Consider the following 22,145-nt stretch of genomic DNA (forward strand, 5'->3'; position numbering starts at 1 on the left):
ATATTGTAATTGGCCAATATGGCGTAGACGGACTGTTAGACGGAACTCAATAGCACCATAAATTGCTAAATAGCATATTAAAAAATCGCGTTACATTATATTTGCATTAAGATCACTTTGCAGACAAAATTACCGAATCAAATGGGAATATTTATTCTTACTCATTAACGTACAAAATCATATTTATTCTAGGATTCAAAAATCATGTACCCAACTATTACAAGTTTTTGACGTATCGGAGACTCAGCGAATTGTACATAAACGAAACATAATCAAACATATGTAGGATACACCCGCATATATTACATTTTATTATCGTCGCCAATTTTTCGCATTCAATCAGCAAGTCATCGCGTCCCATAAACTTGTCAATTCGCAAATACAATGGACCCACGCTTACACAGAAGACAAGAGTCTGAAAAAAAGGGCTCGAGCGACTTGGTCAGTGACATAACCTAAATTTTGACACGATACAAGTAAACAAACAAAAAAAAAGAACCTAGAAAAGAACACAAATATTTTAGTACTTCGAAGTATTATCACTCGCTTATTTATCAGTTCCACTAATAATGCATTTAGTTACTTACATCTGATTCTTCCATTACCTCTAAACGCGACGCTACTCTTGCAACGCGTTTCGAGGTAATCGCGGAATCGGATATAAATACCGAGCGCAGCTTAAATAGTCTATACATGAATGATTCTAAAATTTATTCAAAAGGTTCCTGTAATGACAATGCGAAAAAAGCATGTAAAAGAAAGTCGAAAAAAAAAAAAAATGGAATACATGTACTAATTTGTAATTACTACAATCTTGCAGGTCGTAGAATGGCTTAATGATGCTTCTATGAGCACAAGCGAATCCGTAAAATTAACCAATTTGGCCAAAGTTAATGAGTTTTTGATACACAAGGAACCAAAGTTGCTGGATCTATACTTGGACGAAACGTTGCAATTCTCTTTAGATAGGAGTAGCGAAGTTCGAAAACTTATCGCAGGATTTTTGGAAGAAGCTGGGTATTTGCAACTCACCTTTTATTATCATTCATAAGTCAGGATTTTAGTCTATTCGAGTTTTTAAACTCTATTGGAATACTCAGTGATTGTCTCAATGAAAAGAATGAGTACTAATACCAGACTTTATAATAGATTGTTCATTACAATTATCCTTTGCTTATTAATTATGCATTGATTGTTATCTTTACATGAGGAAGCCTAGAATTTACAATTAAAGCTTCAATTTCTGCTGCTGTTACCTTAAACTGGCTGAAACATATAAGAATTAAATTTACAAAAATATTTTTTAACCGTGCTTTGACCATCGTAGGTGTAAACAACCTGACCTGATTCCTCGATTAGTCCAAACACTTGCAAGATTAGTTGGAGATGATGCATCAGCTGTGATCAAACGGGCGCTTAGAGCAGCGGGAAGAATTCTTAGGGCAACATTGAAATGGATATCAAGTGTTGCGATTATTACAACAGACATGGAACTCGCTTGGACACAGCTGAGCAATCTGAAGGTTGCGATAATAAATATGATCGACAGTGACAATGATGGGTAAACAGAAACAAAAATTTTTCTTATTTTATTTTCCATATCTTATGTTCATTAGATGCTGCCAAAGAATATATGCTGATAAAAATTGTAAAACATGAGGCTGCACATGTCTTTTAGGTATTCTGTTTTTTCTTTCATCATTTTACCCTGACTATTTTGGTTACAGAATCAGGACGCAGGCAGTAAAGTTCCTGGAAGGAGTCGTTTTGCTGCAAACATATCCAGATCCTGACGCTCCAAAAAAGCCGGATGACTTCTCCTTAGAAGATATTCCATTAACACTAAAAATAGCTCGGAGAAGAAAACTTGAGGAGGAGGCAAACCATGTTATGGATTTGTTGATTAAATTTCATGGTTCTCCACACGTTAGTAGCGTCAATTTGATGACTTGTATGGGGTCCTTGGCATTGATTGCTAAAACTAGGCCTCAGTTTATGCGTCAAGTAATTCAGGGTAGGTATTTTTTCAGTATGTAGTTTCCTGCTCTCAGTTTGGCTGCAGTATTGTAGTGATAGCAGAGCTTGAAAATTCGAGAATTTTTAGCAAAGTTATTCACACCTTAGGCATTTCTATATTGAAACTTTGAAACAACTCTGATGCTCAAAAATGGTTAAGAACAATACTTAATAGATGAATAATTTTTGGTACCCAGCCTTACAACTCCTACAACATGATCTACCACCAACGCTGTCCGATTCACAAGTAACGAGTGTCCAGAAGCAACTTAAGCTCACGCTATTGGGATTGCTAAAACACCCTGCAAGCATAGAGTTCGCAGGAACGATGGCAAGACAATTGAACCAGCTCGGGGCAAGAGAGCAAGAAATCATGAAGGCCTATCCAAAAGTCGAGGATATTCGTAAGATGAAAAAACGGCAACAGGTAATTGCAATTGGAACTGAGCCTCATCTTACTTAAAAATATTCTGTTTACAAAGAATCAAATGATATTTCTCAAATCTGCAGGAAACAGCGGCAGCATCTGCAGCCAAACGTGCGAAATTGGAGGCTGCAATTGCAGTTGAAGAGCCTGAGCAGCAACCGATGGAAATTGAATCCGTGAAGCCTCCTGAATTGATTGAGCTTTCCGAAAATTTTATCAGTGACCGTCTAAGTGTGGAAATTGCCACAGAACTAGTTATGGATAGTATGGTATGTTAGAATAAGTTGAATAAATTTCGTGCGGTCTAAAAATGAAATTGCAAATGAAAATTATTTTAAAGAAATTTCGATAGGATTCATTGTATGAACTCGTACAACTAATCTATTTTATGCAAAATAATAATTCTATGCAATTTGCAGGCTTGGGTGCCAGATGTAATGACGTCAGTGTTCCAACGAGAATATCAGCCGACATCCACAACTGATATAAACGTGCAACGTCAAACTATCGCCAGGCTACTAGCCGTACAGATAAAGCAAGCTAAGGCCAAAAGGGTTAAGAGAGAAACGAAAGAGGAAGATGCGGTAATGGAGGACCTAATAAAAAATCCAACAATCACTGTAGCCGAGGCAAAACGTGAAAGAAAACGAGAAAAGGACAGGGAGAAAGAGAAAGAAGCTAAGGCTTCATTGGAGGCACACGAAAAGTCGCTTAAAATGGCGAAAAATCGTTTGAAAACGCTGAAGCTATCCGAAATTACAAAACCTCTTCAAAGAGAGACTAAAGAGAAAATGCTCCTTATGGCTGTAGGCAGAATTCTCGGAGCTGAGAGGATCGCTGTACTCGGTGGAGTGGCACCAGTCAGGTGAGTAATGAATTATAAGAAATTGTAGTCGGTTTTTGGGAAAAGTGTTTGAAAATGCGTATTGAAAAAATTAGCGAACCAATTAAAGTTATTGTTCATGTATTTTCGCGTGTTAGGTCCAAGATATTGACGACCCTAGCTGCTACGTTCAACCCATACATAAGGGAAGCTGTGCTCCGCTATATAACTGAGGACATGAGGTGTCGGCTTGATTTGGCCCTCGGCTGGCTCTATGAGGAGTACGCTTTGCTTCAGGGATTCCAAAGGCGTACAACACTGACGAGTAAACCGCAGGAAGCTCCTCATCAAGCCTACAACTTTTTACTCTGCACTTTAGTTTCTGCAATCGACTTGGTACCAGGGAAAGATCGCGATGTGTTGTTGTCGCGGTAATTAATGCAGAACAATGCAATTAACTTTTTTCATTGAGTATTATGACCAATGTTCTTCATTGTATTTGCCTTAGGTTGTATCTGGAAGCTCCTCTAATCACAGAAGATGCCGTGGAAGCTTTAAAACTGGTCTCGTCCGATGAAACGAGAGGACTCGCACCTTTGGAATTACTCAAGGAAATGGTTATTCGGAGACCGACAAAGCAGCTAGTATTTTTGAATGTATTACTGTGTCATACAGGACATGAAAATAATACTGTGAGTCAATTATTTCTTAGCAATTTGTGAAAGAAGAATTGGTCAAAATAATGTTGATGCAATAATTAACAACAGGCTTGTTTGGAAAATCTCCATTACCTGGTGCCATGATATTTCCAGATTCGTGAAGCAGCGATAGAGTTTGTTGTTCAATTATATAGCCGGCCAGAGCTGGCCAAGTTGATAGAAGAATATGCAGTGCTGTATTTAGGTTTTCTACGATTACCAAACCCACCTGAAATTGTATTCGGACAGGATAGAGGAAGGCCGCAGATCGACGATCAGTGGAGTGAATCAACAACCCGAGCTTGTCTAGGATTGTACCTAGCATTACTGTCGGAACACCAAGATCTTATTTACGAGTACGTATTACGTGTCTTCATGACTTGGATCTCGATAAAAATGTCCTGCTTGCCTAAACTAACTATTCTCTAACTTTTGCCCAAAGACTCGCCAGGGTTTATACCTCAATGGGAGCTGATGTCAAACGTATCATCTTACGCTTGGTTGAAGGACCGGTGAGACTCTTGGGAATGAGTAGTCCACAGCTATTGTCCCTTGTCGAAAACTGTCCAAAAGGGGCGGAAACCCTGGTTACGCGAGTTATTCATATCCTTACGGAAAAATGTGAGTACTGCTGCTCCAGAGATATACAGCTTATTTATTCATTTATCTACGTCATTACAGCCGCGCCTAGTGCAGAACTGGTGGCCAAAGTACGTGAACTTTATCAAACAAGAGTGTCTGATGTTAGATTTTTGATACCTGTTCTTAACGGCTTGACTAAAAAAGAAGTTATCGCCGCTCTTCCCAAACTTATCAAGTTGAACCCGATCGTCGTGAAAGAGGTGAATAATTTTAGGGATAATTATTTTCAAGAAAATTATTTTTAGTGATCTAGTATTTTAGTCACTTGTAAATATTGGTCGTGTAAATTTGAGGTATCTTTATCAGCTGTTATTGAACCGAATAAATACCATTGCAGGTATTCAATAGACTCCTTGGAACCCATAATAATGACAGTGGTATACCACACATGTCGCCAATAACGCCAGCAGAACTTCTCATCGCTTTACATACTATAGATACGAGCAAAGCAGAATTAAAAACAGTCATAAAGGGTATGAATTCATTGATTTCGATATTCGAAACAACAAATGCGTGAATCCCATTTCCAAACTTGGAATTGAGATGTGTCGAGACTATTTACTCCATCCATTAGAGTGGTTTTTATTTTGGATTTTTTCGCATTTTGACCTGGCCATCCCCCAGATTGGTTCCAAATAAATAAATAAAAATGTCATTCTATGCACGAAAATCTATTTCAATCCTAAACTCACATTCAGAAGGATGTTAAGTTTGATATTTAAAATACCATGTTTTTACAACAGTTTCGTCGCAGGATCAATTGTTTGCAAAAAAATTGTAATGTGAGAAATCATTGAGCATTGATTTTAATATTCAATAAAAACGTTCAGTATCGTCTCTAAAGCATTGTATGTCAGCTGATCTTAATTAGAATTTGATTTTTTTGTCAATTGGTCAATTGGTGAATTGATATACAATGCTTCATTAATGATGCTGATATTTTTATCAAGTAGTTGCATCAATGCTAATTGATATCTATCTTACACCCATAGATTTTTTACAAATAGTTGGTCGCACAGTCAATTTTATGTATAGTGAACGTTGAGTAAAAACGCGTGTATTTTAGATGGCAAACTTCACAGAGATTACGAGGGGGTTTAGGGTTGAGATGTACCTGTACTTTTCGAGAGATTTCTATTTATTTATTTGGAACTAATTTGGGGGGTGTGCTAGTCGAATTTCGAAAAATTCCAAAATAAGAACCACTCTAATATCCACAGAGAGAAAGAAACAGGAAATTATGGTCTTTTGTTAATAAATTGTTACTTCTTGTGACAAAGTAAAATGTGCGCATAAAATTCGGATATTACAGCAACTTCTTTATGCTTTGCTGAGAAACAAGTCTATACACAAGAAACGGTGGCAGTAGTGATGCAGCATCTTATGGAAATGACGCCCCTGCCGACGCTTCTGATGCGAACAGTTATTCAAAGTCTAGCTTTGTACCCTAGACTGAGCGGATTTGTAATGAACATTTTACAACGATTAATTCTGAAACAGGTACAATGGAACTTCGACAATTAGTTTGTTTATTCAATCTCTCTTAAAATTAAAATCTCGCTCATTTTTCATCCTTTTTCTTTTTTTTTTAATCTCACTTGACATGAAATAGGTCTGGAAACAGCACAAAGTTTGGGAAGGATTTGTGAAATGCTGTGAGCGAACTCAGCCCCAGAGTTTTTCAGTTATCTTACAATTACCGCCTGCCCAATTGGCAGAGGCATTGAAAATGTCTCCGGGATTGAAGGCACCTCTACTTGCACATGTTGAATCGTTTGCCGAGAATCAGGTAAAATTTTTTTCTTCTATTTTTTCTCTTCTTTCGAGTGAAATGAGTACTTATGTTTTTTCTTCTTTTTCGCACTTCTAGAAAGCTCACATTCCACAGTCTGTAATGGATGTGATCCAGGGAAAAATGTTGCCTGTTGTTGCGGATGAATTTGACATTGTAAGTATGAATAAATATTATAACTCATTGTCTGCTAAATAATATTTTTGAAAATTTAATACAAACTTTTCTCTGTACCTGGAAGCTCATATTTCGGATACTAAGGAATAATGAAAATAAGAAACTTACTTTTTTCCTCTAAGTAAATTTCTTTGATAATATGTTTTTGTCAAATTTATGAGTTTTGCACAGTTGGGGGGTGTAAATCAACCTTGTGATATGTAATTCGAACACACAATTATGTTTTTCATTTTTATTAGGCCCCTCCTGGTGAGTACCCCTTAGAACTCAAATCAGAGCCCATGGACACTGACCCTTCGGAACCAGCGCCACCTGGACTTGACTAGTAAAATTTCCCAACGGTACGTTTTGACTGAAATTCAGTATAAAAAAAAACTAAAACAATCGACAATTTTAATAATTTCCGACTGCGGGAGGAAAAATACTCTACATAGGTAGATAGGTATGATCAATGAATTGTTTAAAATTAAACTAAAATATCAGTTACTAAACGATTTGTTATAAGATTGATTTCCTTACTCGAAACCGGATTCACCGTAGGAATATATCTTATCAGTATCTACATTCTGAATCAGAACAGTTTTTGAAATATCAGTTTACATTTCATCAACTATGAGACTACAAAGTGAATATAGGTAAGCTTGAAATTCAAGTTACAGTGGCAATCATTCAAGAAATTCAAACATGGCTGTTTATTCTGGATTGTTTATTATTCGAGGCAAGTACTAGATTATTAGTACTATTATCATTTAGTAAGATGATGATAAATCTATAAAAGCACAAAAAAAAAATAGACATTTTCCATGTATGAAAATAATGTTTATAATTAAGAGTTTGCGAAGTCACTGGAAACTGTGTATATATATTGGAGATATTGGAATTATTCGCAAGTCAAGTTTAAAGAGTATAGTTTATATTTACGCACTTTTAGTGTTCTGAATAGTAAAAATTCCAAATTACAGACGGAAAGAACAAAAATTAGTAGGCCAAGATCCGGAAAAATTCGTTGCCCGAATTTTTACCTGGTCAACATTTTTCCTCTCTGCTTTGTTAATAAATCTGCATATGAATTCTTTGCTTCATAAATAATTTTGATTTGCGTATTTATATCCAAAGTTTGCAGTTTCTTACAGTATACTGGATATGGCTTGTCAGTCTTTTAGTAGACTAAAACCTAATTACGCTGAATTATGTACAATATAGTAAATGTATAAATACAAATCATAATGTGGTCTGTATAGTCCTATAGCTATTTAGAACGGGGCTTAATTAGACATGGATTAAAATTGAAGCGGGGATCTAACAAACAATCGCAATATTGTTGATATTTACAAAATTATTCAAGCCCCATTTGCGTATAAAAATGAAACTATTTCACAGATACGTATGTATGTAATATAAATTTTTTTTTTTTCAACAAATCGAATGTTATTCAATCATGCAAAATCAACACCAGTGTCCAATAGATCTCTCAGCATGAACGATGCCTTCTTCGGAAGTATTCTATACATAAATATTGAAAAAGAATCGTTATTAAGTTTTTAATCGTCTAATAATAGACAATGTATATCTGTACCTAATAAAGTAGGCAGCCTACTCCGAAAAGTAGGCAATAAGAACTCAACAACGTAGAGCTCTTATTGAATTTACCGTACCTGAGAATGTGACCAAGGTAGAGAAGATACCCCGGTACGCTGAACTCTGCATAATTTCGTCGAACTCCATCCAATATCTGTTTGGCAGCTTCCGCGGCTGGCATCGTTCCAAAATAACTCGGAATTCTAATGTTTTAATAATAAAATCTCATTTCCAGTTAAAACCACAATAGGAAAGTAAAAACAACGTCACTTACATCTGATTTTTGAACATTATTGCCATCTCAGTTTCGTACCTGAATCGAATATCCTTAGCAACTTCGGCACCGACGATAAACGGATATACGTGAATTAGCGTGACCATTATATTACTATTCGAATGCCTAAGCTCGGTGTGTAGGGACTCTGCTAAACCTTGAACAGCAAATTGGGCCGTGGAAAGTGGCACTCTACCACCTCGACTCGCGCCACCAGACAGGCCCGCTACTGAAGATAAAACCACAACGTGGCCACGGCCCATACGTTGCATGCAGGGCAGCACTGAATCTAGAAGCTGGAAAAAATATTTGTCATTTAAGCAAAAACTTAAAATTAGTATAATGGAATTTGAAAGAGCTGCAATTTTAACTCAGCATTTAAATTATATTTGAATCTTGCAAAAATTGAAGCTGTTTTTTTTTTAATGAGAAGCATTGATTGAAAGTTGAAAGATTATTTTTCCTGTACAGTAATTTATTGGTTCTCATAATCCTATAATAAAAGTAAGGCTTTTTGTCAACTCTTATTTCAAATAATAAAATCTTACCCAGAAATGACTGAGTACCGAGACATCCATGGTTTCGCGAATTTCTGGAGGATCATGAATCAAAGCACGTGGACTGGGAACGCCACAGCAATGTAGAAGCATCGTAACTTCACCTAGTTCGGATCTAACTTTTTCAACAATATGATCTACCTGAAATGATGGTGAAAAAATTTGATCTTTTTGAAATTCATTTGAACTTCTGGAATTGATGACATTCAGAGTTCGTACGCACAGGGAAAACCTGGAAAACTGGCAAAACTCTGGGAGTTTCTTACAGCAGGGAAAAGTCGAGGAATTTCGAAAATAAGACTCGAATTTTAAGTTTCTTGAAGAAATAAACTCGTTCTTATACGTACATTACCTAATATCAAACCTCCTTTTGTTTTTTTCTTACTGAAAATCGCTGGCTGTTGTTTGTAAATCAGTAGTCGGACAGTAAATTAATTAGTAGGTAATATTGAAGGTATTAGTATTAATATGCAAAAAAATTGTCATTAATCAGCGGCTATTTCTTGGAAGGTTAATGAAAAAAATCCTATTTTGAGGCTGGAACACCTGGAAAAGTCAGAGAATTTCGGGTTCCAAAAAGCGTACGAACCCTGTATTATTATGTTTTCAGTATTACACACTTGTTCCCTGTCAGTCACATCGCATACGTAAGAACTTGCTATACCCGTTTGACGAGCGCGTTTTGTAGTTGCCTCACAAGTCTCCATATTTATATCAATGCAAGCCACTGTTACTCCAAGCTGACAAAGTTGAAGAGCTATCTCTCTTCCAACCCCGCGGCCAGCACCTATTACCTGAATAAAAGTGAAATTGATGAAGTTTGAGTTTGTATAAATTTTATGTGACTGGTGAAAATGTTGATGGTGCAGTAGAGGAAAATTTCGCGGAGCAATTAATAATCTGGTAACTATTTAAAAATCACGAAATAATGAATAACAAAGGCAATTCTCTTTGTCTGATTAAAAATAACAAAATAGAATAAATCTTTGAAATTATCAAACAAATGTCTAATGATCAAAATTGATTATTAGGAAACAAATCCCAAAATGAATACGTGATTGCGAATGCGATGGTTAATATTTAGTCGTTATCTAGTTGTTTATTTTTGATTTTTTTCCTTTTTTCCTTTTTGCGAATAGTTTCTTACCATAGCAACTTCTCCTTGTAGACTTTTCAAGGGAGGAGGCCTGAGTGTTCTGAACAGGGCGACAATCACTGCAAACCATATTCCGATGCAGAGAGAGCAAAGGTCCAGGGCCAATACGCCCAGAGAATAAATGCGTAGCAACATCGTGGGTCGCTTTCTGTACTTCGATTTTGCCTGTGAGGTACAAACGAGGAATTTACCAGTATTCCTTAAAGTTTTTTATATATTAAAAAATTCAGGCAAACAATGTGAACAAAAGTTGTGAAAAAGCAGACAACCTCGTAAAACTTGCAACAATGTATGTGTAACTGGTAAATGGATAGACTGTTGTTTTTGCGTGATAAAGGAACAATTTTTATTTCAGTGTTAGCAATACTTATGCTGATGTGACATTTTTTATTTACCATTTTGGGCAAAAGTAGATACGTAAAAGAAGAAAACAAGGATATAAAAAAATACCGTAATGATAAAATGAGATTTTGTTTACGTTTAAAAATCTCGCACCACCATGTAACGATTGGCAGTGAGTTAATCTTAGCGGCGACCGGAGTTTTAATGATAAAATTATGCCTTTATCTTTTAATTCAAGCCGCCGTGAACTTCGATTGATAAGGAGAACGATGCATAGTGATTAGTGGTGTAAAATTACACTACACCACTTCCATTCCAACCGCTCATGCCGTTGATCGAATTTTCTGACAACGCGCATGCCTATTGTGCAAAAAACATTGCAAATATGGGAGCGTATAGAAGGAGGGATCTAATGGCGCCGCGTTCAAAATGTGGTCAAAGTTGATGCAAATAAGGGTACCATAAAATAATCGACGCAGCGCTGATTGATACTAAGTGTTGAGTGATGAAATTGAATGTGTAGTTACAGTCACACTTATTATATCTTAAATTATAGTCAGTTGGGGCAACTTACGTTTAACAGCGCTACCATTATTTACAACCAAAATCGGCTCACTTATAACCCTAAAGATATCCCTCCTTCACGCTCCATAATTGCAAAAGTGAACCATGAATAATTCAATCTATGTAGGGTTGCCTTAAGGAAAACCATCTCTGTCTATAGATAGTGTCCGGTAAAGTAGAGTACATACACACATATGAGATGGCGATGCTGTAGCAAAGGGACACATTAAAAGAAAGCGTCAAGTGCAGGGTAGTTGAATTTCCCCCAGATTTGGTAAACCATTACGAAAAATATTGACGAAAGCATTAGAAAGTTTCAAAATCGTGATAAATATGGTGGCTTCCGGCAGACCTGTAACTTTCGCATGTGCGGACCAATGACCACCGTCCAATGACCCTTGCTTAACCGTTGATCGAAGATATGACGTAGAGAGTGTTGACTGAGTTTAGTGAAAAGAGCAGCTGTACAGTCACCTTGTAGGTTTTGAAGTTGTGTTTGGAAAGTGTTTTGTTGTTGACGTTATTGATCAGACGATTCAAACGGAACCCTAGCGCGATGGCGGAATCAGTGCAAGATAATGTGGAACGTGGAGATGGTGACAATGTGAAAACGGAAAATTTTTTCACCCTCAAAAAGTGGAATGCAGTCGCTATGTGGAGCTGGGACGTCGAGTGTGACACTTGCGCTATATGCCGGGTCCAGGTGATGGGTGAGTGACATAACCTAACATAACCTAAACTAACCTTTCCTTAAGAGTTTAGCAGCTAGTTCTCCTTCGGCGGAGTGAATTTTATTCGGTTCACACACGCGCTCTGATCATTCAGCGTCCCAGTATTCGATCATCTATTAATTATAAGCCACCAAACGTTTTGTAACGTCAGAACCTTCAATCTCGACCTTTTGGCACGTAAACGTGAGAAACTTGATGAGTAGCGTATACTGAATTTTTACAATTTTCGGAAGAGAAAGCATGCGGCAGTACGTTGTCGAAATTGTCTACTTGCTATTCAAAGTTGTTATCTACATAAAATGTTTCTAATCAGTACAGTTTGTCGAATATGTCACGGGGACACAGTGCTTGTCAAAAACGCCTGTACGTATGCTACATAACGTACAGGGGTGTTGCAGGTACTATGAATCGTCTGATTTCAAGCGTATAAAATTACCTGACCACCAATAATACTTATCGCGATTTTTTGAAAACGTGTACGAGAAAGATAGGAGCAATATCTTCTCTTCCTATTTTCGTATCTACTGGAAAATATTCACTGAGTACGAGTTCAAATACCGAAAGGCTGAACGTTTGAATTTAAAAATGAGCCAATCTGCCAAGTCTGCATTCTATAGTTTTTTTTCGATGATTTAAGCTGTTGAGTTATTTGCGAGTGCCTTGAAATTCTCGCCGTATGGAATGAATGAAAATAGTACGTATGTGGTACATATTTGAATGAACTTTTGGTTTACGAAAATCGCCCAAGAAATTGAAAATTATAGTTAATACTGATATCAAAAGTTCCAACGGTTACAAGTATATCAAAGTTATCAAGTTTCATGTGTCTTATTGACTGCCGTTTGTAAATTTGATACATCAAAAGGATTCAGTTAAAAGTAAGAATGCGTAACGGATAAAATAGTTCACCCCCCCAAATTTTATTCTTTCAACTCTACAACTTATTCACACGCCTAAATCTTGTTGCACCGGATAAAGCATAAATAAAATAAGAGTCTTCTTTATTGAAAAAAAGATGAAGATATCTCAATCACCGTAATATTATTAACGTTGTGGTTCACAAATATCATTCATATAAAGATGAGGTCGGTATATAACTGAATTTGGAAACTATAATTATAATTTAATAAAAAATAAGGTTAGATCGGTTGAGTATGTTACATTCTTTTCTTTTTTGTTCTCGTTGTATTTTATTGTATATAAAATATTATTCCTTAATATCTACATAAATATGTTTGCTGTTTAATATTATATTATCTGCGAGTAGATCGTGATTATTAAAAATATAAAAACTTGTATAAATACATGATGTATTTATTTATATATCCGCGCGTAGTTTGCCCGCCATTCTTTGTATACTTTGGCTTTTCACATACATCCATCGGAAAACCTTTGACACTTCTACTTCGTATTTATACATCTATTTCAGATTAAATTAGTGATTGAATTATCTGGGTATCTGTTCATGATAAACACAAATGAAGTAAAGTAAAGAGTACAATAATATTACAGGAATGAAATATCAGTAATAACAATAGCGTAGGTATAGTAATAATACTAATTCGACATTCGATTCAGTATAATGGATATAATAATATACTAAAATATAGATGTATTATATATATGACATGAATATGGCCAAATACAAAACACGTAACGCATTTGAGTTTTCTTTTTTAAAAATTATTTATTCGTGAACGAATGGGCAAAAATGTTGTCTATAAATTTGTTTTGAGTAGGTACATAAATATGTACACAATAACGTTTGTTAGTTTGGTTTCTTTTTCTTGATTTTTTTCTCAGCTCGTCGAAAATGAATATAATATATTTCTTTTTACTATGAGTGTGTTTTTTTGTCACATACATGATCGTCGAGAATAATCTTACGCGTAGGCATAATTTGCGGTAGCAGAGTCCTAACAAAATTGAGCTGACTAAGTTGTGCGACATTTTTTCGTTCAATCTTCAACCAAAGTCCATTTATTATTCTCTAAACTGTATGATTTTCATTTTCACTTTTATTTAAAAAAAAAAATTGAAAAACATGCTTTTATTCATCTAACATATCCTCCTACCCGCTATTGATATGGTACGCCATATCTCGTCATATATCAATAAAATATAGATAATTAGGACGTGTGCATGTATAATAATACATACATACATGTGATATTATAAATTATAATATTAACCTACGGGTAACATACAATATTAGTCACTTTTCTATACTGAAGAAAATTTCATCGTATATTGTTTATATTGTTTAGATAAACATTGAGAACGATAATACGGACAAAAAAATGTCTTATTTTCCTTTTTCCATAATATTATATACAAAATCTAAACATAATAATTCTCCTTTTAATCAATTCTTCGCTTTGAAATTTTCCCTAGCGTCTTATCGAAGTTTACTAAATAATAGCAATAATAATAATAGATTGAATTTTGAAAACACAAAGTCAATTAAAAAATATTATCTACAGAAGAATACATTACATTATAGAAATATAAATTTCTGTTTTCATAAATTAAACACGAATATCTTATTTCTGGACCTATAATATATATAATATAATATATATATATATATATATTTATTTATCTTTACAACTAACTACGTATCATTAGGATTTAGGCACCGTTACGTCGTATTTCCATGGAATATTGTTATTTTGTTTTTATCATTATCATCATCATCATCATAATCGACGATTATTTACATACATATTTATATACATATATAGCTTTTTTTTAATCCTTTGCATTCTGAGGTAGAGACTGTGCAAGTATATAGGAATGTAGTATATAGGAATGTCTGTTTTTTTTTTTAGAAATTTTTTTTGAGATCATCATAAAACGACGACGATAATTATACATGAGAAAAATTATGAATCTAGTCAACACCGACGCTATATACCTATATTCACGAACACACGTTACATATTGAATATAAGCGTGTGTACATACGCATAACGCGTTATATTTCGTTTAAAATATTGCTGTAAAATGATTCTGTGTCAAGTTTCCTTTTCTTTTTTTTTTTTTTTGTTTTTCCTAACTTCATTACTTTACTTTTCTCATGTCCCGGTCTTTTCCCTTTCTTTTATGTCCTGCGAACGTGTGTCGCATATACATACACATACATACGCATTTTTATCGGCGTTTGTACTTTCATTAGTTCTTTATATCTTTATAACACCGTGATATTGATTGGAAGATGAAAATAATTTCAACCAAAAGAAATACGTTATAATTTTTCCACAACATTCTTTGTGCACTTTCCGTTATTTCCATTTTGTTTCTTCTTCAATTTTTTACGTTCAATATGAATTTATATCAGCAACACCGAGCGTATAATATAGAACTAAATAAGAAAAAACAAAAAGTACACGCACAAAGTATATTCACACTGTTGCAACTATTGTACATATATACATATAGTATATTTGTACACTAATCTTATACGCACATAACTACAATGTACGTACACATGCACACTATATTATTATTATTATTATTATTATTATATACCTATACAATATACCGCGTACAAACTAAATATTATACACGGGTAAAAATATTATATATAGCACGCTTCGTAAATTTGAGGAACCATTTGTTTTGTTTATTCTTTCGTTAATTCTTGTCTTTTCGTTTACCTCGGAAAAAGGCATCGCAAAATAACGCGTCTCTCCCTTTATCTATCTCGGCGTTTGATCTTTCATCTTCGTTTTCTTCCATTCTTCGCGTATAAACGATATTGCGTAATATACGGGTATCTATAACGTCCGTGCAACGATGTTTAAATGAATAAATTGAAGTGCCGTTGTATGGAATAATAAACTATGTAAATTCTTTGGACTTATTAAAATATACGTTGTCGAATATATCCGTGCATTGATGAGAAAATGAATTTGTATAAAAGATAAAATGTATTTGAAGTAAAATGGGTTGCGGGTTAAATTAGCCGATCGCGAATGAATTTCGTTAGCAAGCGGTCGGCAACGGTTTTATGTTCGCAACCGCGCTCATTCTTCTCACCGGTCCGGTAAGCCTCATTTCAATTTCCTCCAACGATCTTCCACGCGTTTCCGGAACGAATACGAATACGAATATAAGACCCATAAGCGTTATCAATCCGAATAACCAGAAGGTGCCGTATGCACCGATCAGGGCTATTATGTCGTTGAACGTTTTCGTCACTATAAATGTGCAGGTCCAGTTGAACGCCGTAACGACACTTGCGGCCGATCCGCGAATTTTTGCCGGCAATATTTCACCCATCATTAGCCACGGGATCGGACCGAATCCGAGGGAGAATCCGATCACGTATATCACGAAACTCGTCAACGGTAGCCAGCCGACAGCCGTCACGTCGATTTTCAGGTATTTAACGTAGAAGAACACCCCGAGGGTGAACAGAGTCAGTATCATCGATATGCTGCTTATGTACAGCAGGATTTTTCTACCCAGTCGGTCGATAAGCACGGTAGCCATGAACGTTGACAGGAAATTCACAACTCCTACGATTATCGTGCAAACGTTCTCGTCGATCGTACTTCCGGCGTCCTGAAAAATTATGTTATACAAGATTTTATTTGACACTGTATTATCTGGTTTCGGTTATTTATAAAATTTATAGGATACTTTGGAAATTGGTAATTCTTGGTATTGGTATTTTTTTGATTGTACGTATATTGTACTGCGTCTTTGTAAGATGAAATTTTGACAATTTTTTTACCGTATACATCGTATGCGAGAAAATTTCTGAGAAGACATTATACGGTTTTATGTATTATACTACTTTGTGAAGTTTGAACAAATTTTTGGATGACTAGTTCGATTGCGTGGGTATACGGATAACTAGGAAATAAGGGAAAATTAACGAATTTTTCAATTATTCAGCGTTGAGACTGATCAAAGTCCTGCAATGAAATCTTTGAATTATCCTCAGCGGAATCGTAGTAGTGCTGGTTATAAGTTTTAGGAAATCCGTGACTCGATTGAAATCTTGACAAACCTTTAGACACGATCAAAATCGGTAATCTTCGGTCGAAATTCTTCATATCCTGAGATAAAAATATCCGCGTACGTATTTCATCGGAACAAACAATCTCTCGCAATGTTACAACGTTCCAATACTGCAGTAAAATTCGCGACACCGAATGGCAGAATACCAATGAAACTCTTGCGTTTAATTGATAATTCGATATGGTCAATTTTAGAAAGCACCGAGGATCAATCAGTCAATCCTCTGGGGGAGAATTTGATCAGAGTTTTCGAAATAACAAGGACGAACTTAAATCAGTCGATCGACGATTAGGATCGCTCACCTTGAATATCGTTACGGTGTAGAAAATGACGGCATTGATACCGGATAACTGTTGGAAGGCCATAAGTCCGAGGGAAATGAGCAGTGGCTTGGTGTAGGACTTCTTGAACAACTCTCTGAATGCACCCCTCGAGGCGTTCCTCTCACTCTCGGCGTGGGCCTTCTCAATGGCGCTCAACTCCTCGGAAACATCCGTCTTTTTTCCTCTAAGCCATTGCAGCGATTTACGCGCGTTTTCCTTGTTTCCCCTAGCGATGTGCCAACGTGGTGTTTCCGGTATGACGAACATCAGAACGATGAACGGAACCGGAAGTAGCGCGCCCAGTATCGCGAGGTCCGACCAGTCTAAATACATACCGCTGACGTAGCACAACAGGATTCCTGCGGAAGAAGAGTCGAATCAGTATTGGGTCAAAGTTGGATCAGAATTGGTTCAGGGTTGGGACAGAGTTGGGTCGGAGTTGGATCAAAATTGGTTTAGAGTTGGATCAGACTTGGGCGCAAACTAAACGCGTTCAGACGGAAATCAACACTTACCGATATTTCCCAAAGCCGTCGGCATCAGTCCAAGGCTACCTCTTACTTCCGGTTGGATTGTTTCACCGAGATAAACGGGAAGCGCGAGCGAAGCTATACCGACGCAAAATCCTCCCAAAACACGACCGCAGAGTATCATCTCAACGTTTATCGCAAGGGCGATCAGCAGATAAGCTGTTTGGGGGAAAAAATGTTAATTGTGTAAATATTACGTCGGGCTTTGATCAATTTTTGGTATGAAATAAATGTTTATTTTTAATATTCTCTTACATCCGATAAACGGCAATCCGGTTGTAAGAATCGTGTTTCTTCTGCCCAAGTATTCGATCATCGGTCCGCCCGCCATTCCACCGAAAAGCGCACTCAGAGGCATAACACTACCGATCCAGGAACCCTGAAATGACAAACGAGAGGTTTTGGTTTGGGGAAAAAATTGAACGAAAAAATTCGATCCGCCGATTTCGTTTACATTATTTATATTTACATTTAGCGTGAAAGATTTTACTTCGTATGTCGTACGTATTTGCGGTTCAAGAATAGATCTTTTTCGAGGCCTGAGATTCTCGGTGCCGTCATATTGATAGGTATTCCGGCACGTGTAAATCTATGTAGAAAACTCGGCCGCGGTGAAACCTCAAGAATGTATCAAACGAATCAATTTCTTCTTTCGTTATAATTGTCGCACAAACTACGCAAGCAACTCGAGGCGTCTATAACCGTATGGTGACTGATCGAGCGACAAGATTTTTCCCAACGATAAAAATTCCTCCCCCGCAATCTATTTCGATTTAATGACCGACCAGTAATGTTATATACTTATACGTACATGTACAAGTTCATCTCCGTTCGAGGGTATAAACGAAAGAAATTTTTTTAATCACTCAAGGTCAAGTCGATTTCTCACAAGTTAAAATTATAAGAAATGAAAATCAATTCAAAAGTTTTCAACTTTACATCAGAACCCTAAAACCGATTACCAAAAGTTATTTCCACAAAAATCTACCACGTGTCAGAAATTTCCGAGCAGATATCTATGTGATTAATATGTGTATATGTGTATATCATATTATGACGAAGAATTCACGCTGATCGTTCATTTATACCACAGTATCAATTGTCGAGTAATTATATTATTGGCCAATGAAACGGCGCGCCAAGTAAGTTACGTAGATACGTGACAAATCGAGCCCCTTTGACACGCGCCGATGACGTACAAGAATCAGGGTTAAATTTTTAACAATCGATTGCGTTTCTCTTATTATTCTTTAATTTAAGACTTCCGACGAGCCCCGCCGTTTCAATATCATCTAATCAATTCAATGTTGGTAGGTATGTACAATATCTCACGATGATACGTTGCGATTATATGTATATATATATATGTGTCATATAATATCAATAATAATTCATTATTACAACAAGAGGCAACATGAAATATATATCACGCGTTCTTCGCACATGGTATTGCTGACATGGTTGCAGTAAAGTTACGTGTGTAAAATTGACCGTGAAATTTCATCCCTCATTTTCGACACTTTTTCTTATCTTTAAGGAATTATAAACAGAAATATATGTCTCGATTCGACACAATCACCACGGTCCAAATCAAACGATCACGGATTATTCCAATTTATTAGACGATCGAAAAAAATTATTCAAGGATGGAATATTTTTATTTTTGATCGCGCATCGCTTGCGGTATATTTGCGTGTGAGAAATGAATTTGGGTACGCGGAATTTTCTTTTTCCTTTTCAATCTTTTTAAGAATAATTAAGATTATTACCACTTGCTCTGTCACTCCTAGCGTAGTGTCGTTCTTCATTGATTCCAAAGCCGGTGATGTGTACGAACTTGAGAAACCAACGACCATCGAACCGAGGGATACCGAAAGAGCTGCGATGACCTGAAAATTTGCGATAAAGGCAAAACATGAGTACAAATCAATAAGTCGGTAAATTGTCGCGAATGAAAGTAAGATATCGATCGAGAAAAAATTGAAAAAAATAAAATAAAATAAAATAAAAAACACCACCTCGTTCTATATCTCGTCACTGTTTTTCTTTTCACATTGTTTTAGTTTAATTGTTAAATTGTTAAATTGTTCGATTCGTGTTACGATTTTACCTGTGATATTGTCCATATTGCCTTGGGTGCGTTTCCTGGAACTTCAATGTTAATGTGAGTATCCGCTCGTATTAGAAGCTTCATAGTGAAAATCGAAGATCGTTTATCGCTGCGTGTACGTTTTTATTTAAACCGTTCGCAGGAAAGGAGTTTATTTTCCGAAGGGTAGTTGAAAGAAACTGAATATCCGTAATGAAAGGAGTATCAACCGATGGTTAAATAATTTAAAAATATCGCAGTAACGGAGTCGGAAAATATATCGAAAGTAAATTGAAAATTTTCAACTGTCATTAAGGACGTCCACCACCGAATTCGAAAGGAAAAAACAAAAATCAAAACTCGTTCGTATAATTTTCGGCGCACTTCTATTTCGTCTCCTTCATTCACCGTGCGGACGAAAAATACCGACAAATATATTCACGTGCAGAAAAAAGGACTTCGGCCCCGTTGAATGATAAAAAACACATTGACACGGTGTCGAGCCGGTCTCGGTACTCTTATATAGGATTCTCGATGGGGGCCGCAAGTGTTCCCCCCCACCCCTTGGCCACCCTTTACCTACACAACGTTGCATACCCATTGAATATTCCTTTGCATGTGTGTGTTTGGCGAAAAGCGCCTGCGCTTGAGCTCTCAGTTATACATTATAATAATACGAAACGAGTGTGCAAAACGGTATATAATTAGCAAATAGGTATACTTTCGTGTAAGTTTTACCTATGTGTTTTATGAATATGCATCTATGTACGCGGATACGCAATGGATTTTACGTATAGAGTGACGAGGCTGAAGCTAGAGTAACGTTGACGTAACGATACGTCGGGTGAAAAAAAAAATTAAATCATTATTGGACAATTTTAAGATTACCTTCAAGGAGTTGCCTTTTCAAAGTCAGTGTATATCTCGTTTACAATGGTTTGATAAATTTTGGAAAGTCGAAGAGGTGCGAGGTAGGGATTTTTAGGTAAAAAAAAAAAAAAAAATTCACCTTTGGTCAAACAAAGAAATCGTATAGCTTGCAGGATTCGGCACAGAGAGTGAATTAATTTTTTTTTTTTTTCTCCATTTTTCGGTAAGGCTAAATTTCTGTAGAGTCGAATTCAAAAGAGGGATGACCATTGAATAAATTCAACTAATTTTTTTTTTTTTTTTTTCATTCATTTTTTTTTCCCCTCGGAAACTTTTACTCAGCCGATTAAACGTGAAAAATTATCCCTGGCGGTGGAAAAGTTTCCTATAAGGTACAAATTTTATGAATTTACAAAATTCAAAAGAAAAAACAACGGTACATAGATATTTTTACTACTGGATAATCCCTAAAAAAAAAAGAATACACGCGAAAAATCGAAATAATCTGTCGAATCTATTTATTTCTTTTCAAAGGGAAGAAGAAAATTTTCCTGTATTCTTTTCTTTCATTGACGAGCGGAAATTCTTTAAGGGTGAAAACTTCACCGAAGAAAAATTCGATATATTGTTTTGGTAAAGTTGTACTTGAACTTTTTATTCACGTTAAACGATCCAATTGTTGAATTCTTTTCCCTGCAAGTCGCATATCTGGTTCGAAAAAATAATTAAACAAAGTTTAAATTACCACTATGCGTTATATAGAAAATGGTTTTCTCTCTTTCTCTCTTTTTTTCTGATTATCGATAAAGTTGCAGATCGTAGAAATCGTCGCCTGTATTTCGTATCGTAGTATAATACTTGAGTTTAGAATCATGCGATTCAATGCCATGTAAAATACGTAGATCATATATCTGCCATAAGTTGATGATATTTTTCGTCGTTTTGAAAACTTTTTTCTGTGTTTTTTTTTTTTTTGTTATTTTATTTATTTTTCTTCCATTTGCGACAATTAGCAGATGCGCGTCTCGCTGCTCGCTCCATTCAAACACCAGCACATTTTTATTCACGCTTACTGCAGACCTTATTCAAGTGTATTTCACACACTCGCTTATGCATATGCAGGCGTATCTTTTATGCATGCGTTCACTGCCATTTGCAGACAAAATCGTACACACGCAAACGTATATTCACGCATGTCTATAAATTTACAATAGGCTAATTTGAGGATATATTAATTGACCCACCTGCGAAATGTGTACACAATACGCAGGTCTCGTCACAGGGAGAGACTACATGTGTGCGCGAATGGGGGGCTCGTTTTATCAAGTTTTCTTTTTTTTTTTTTTTTTTCTCAACACTTCTTCCTTTGCTTCTGTATTACAGTCGTAACCGGTTTTTGGATAGTAATAAGATGCGTTCGTTGAAAGAAAATGAGAAAGAAAGAGGGAGAGAGAGAGAGAGAGAGAGAGAGAAAATAATGAATTATCATACCAATGGTGATAATTAAACGAAGTATATAATGGGG

General features: G+C 35.9%; 4 protein-coding genes across 10 annotated transcripts in view; 2 read left to right on the forward strand and 2 right to left on the reverse strand.

Annotated features, from left to right (window-relative positions):
• Nucleotides 1-8: 8 nt before the first annotated feature.
• On the forward strand, nucleotides 9-10,293 carry LOC107223704 (symplekin). 3 transcript variants are annotated; one of them, XM_046732941.1, is made up of 18 exons: nucleotides 9-441; nucleotides 821-1,017; nucleotides 1,328-1,561; nucleotides 1,728-2,014; nucleotides 2,214-2,443; nucleotides 2,527-2,712; nucleotides 2,863-3,308; nucleotides 3,425-3,697; nucleotides 3,775-3,958; nucleotides 4,079-4,320; nucleotides 4,407-4,585; nucleotides 4,646-4,806; nucleotides 4,944-5,079; nucleotides 5,919-6,106; nucleotides 6,219-6,395; nucleotides 6,477-6,554; nucleotides 6,815-6,916; nucleotides 10,153-10,293. In XM_046732941.1, the coding sequence occupies exons 1-17, from the start codon at nucleotides 385-387 to the stop codon at nucleotides 6,899-6,901; spliced, it is 3,342 nt and encodes a 1,113-aa protein (XP_046588897.1). In that variant the 5' UTR covers nucleotides 9-384; the 3' UTR covers nucleotides 6,902-6,916; nucleotides 10,153-10,293. The 3 variants fall into 3 exon arrangements, with proteins under 3 accessions (XP_046588897.1, XP_046588898.1, XP_015518964.1); XM_046732942.1 differs by lacking the exon at nucleotides 10,153-10,293 and adding an exon at nucleotides 8,980-9,099; XM_015663478.2 differs by lacking the exon at nucleotides 10,153-10,293 and having other exon boundaries at nucleotides 6,815-7,561.
• On the reverse strand, nucleotides 7,991-11,145 carry LOC107223698 (17-beta-hydroxysteroid dehydrogenase 13). Of its 2 annotated transcripts, none has more exons than XM_015663469.2 (7): nucleotides 11,057-11,145; nucleotides 10,132-10,305; nucleotides 9,605-9,778; nucleotides 8,976-9,125; nucleotides 8,467-8,723; nucleotides 8,231-8,356; nucleotides 7,991-8,078 (listed from the first exon to the last, which is right to left on the reverse strand). In XM_015663469.2, the coding sequence occupies exons 1-7, from the start codon at nucleotides 11,072-11,074 to the stop codon at nucleotides 8,012-8,014; spliced, it is 966 nt and encodes a 321-aa protein (XP_015518955.1). In that variant the 5' UTR covers nucleotides 11,075-11,145; the 3' UTR covers nucleotides 7,991-8,011. The 2 variants fall into 2 exon arrangements, with proteins under 2 accessions (XP_015518955.1, XP_015518956.1); XM_015663470.2 differs by lacking the exon at nucleotides 11,057-11,145 and adding an exon at nucleotides 10,536-10,836.
• Nucleotides 11,146-11,169: 24 nt separating this feature from the next.
• LOC107226259 (RING-box protein 2) overlaps nucleotides 11,170-22,145 on the forward strand; it is a 52,259-nt gene continuing 41,283 nt past the window's right edge. The window contains exon 1 of the mRNA XM_046732946.1: nucleotides 11,170-11,756. Within this exon, the coding sequence (XP_046588902.1) occupies nucleotides 11,603-11,756 (154 nt within the window). The 5' untranslated portion in view covers nucleotides 11,170-11,602. The remainder of the gene's footprint in view (nucleotides 11,757-22,145) is intronic.
• The window catches only part of LOC107218159 (facilitated trehalose transporter Tret1), a 28,738-nt gene continuing 21,090 nt past the window's right edge, over nucleotides 14,498-22,145 (reverse strand). For 2 of the 4 annotated variants that reach the window (XM_046732945.1, XM_046732944.1), the window contains exons 2-7: nucleotides 19,772-19,812; nucleotides 19,431-19,550; nucleotides 17,917-18,040; nucleotides 17,647-17,820; nucleotides 17,111-17,490; nucleotides 14,498-16,346 (exon numbers count right to left, since the gene is read on the reverse strand). In XM_046732945.1, the coding sequence (XP_046588901.1) occupies nucleotides 15,765-16,346; nucleotides 17,111-17,490; nucleotides 17,647-17,820; nucleotides 17,917-18,040; nucleotides 19,431-19,550; nucleotides 19,772-19,812 (1,421 nt within the window). In that variant the 3' untranslated portion in view covers nucleotides 14,498-15,764. Of the gene's footprint in view, nucleotides 16,347-17,110; nucleotides 17,491-17,646; nucleotides 17,821-17,916; nucleotides 18,041-19,430; nucleotides 19,551-19,771; nucleotides 20,710-22,145 lie in introns of those variants that run through there. The other 2 variants (XM_015655936.2, XM_046732943.1) reach the window with 2 other exon arrangements.

This window comes from Neodiprion lecontei, chromosome 2 (genome assembly GCF_021901455.1).
Source record: "Neodiprion lecontei isolate iyNeoLeco1 chromosome 2, iyNeoLeco1.1, whole genome shotgun sequence".
In the NCBI taxonomy this organism is placed as follows: domain Eukaryota; kingdom Metazoa; phylum Arthropoda; class Insecta; order Hymenoptera; family Diprionidae; genus Neodiprion; species Neodiprion lecontei.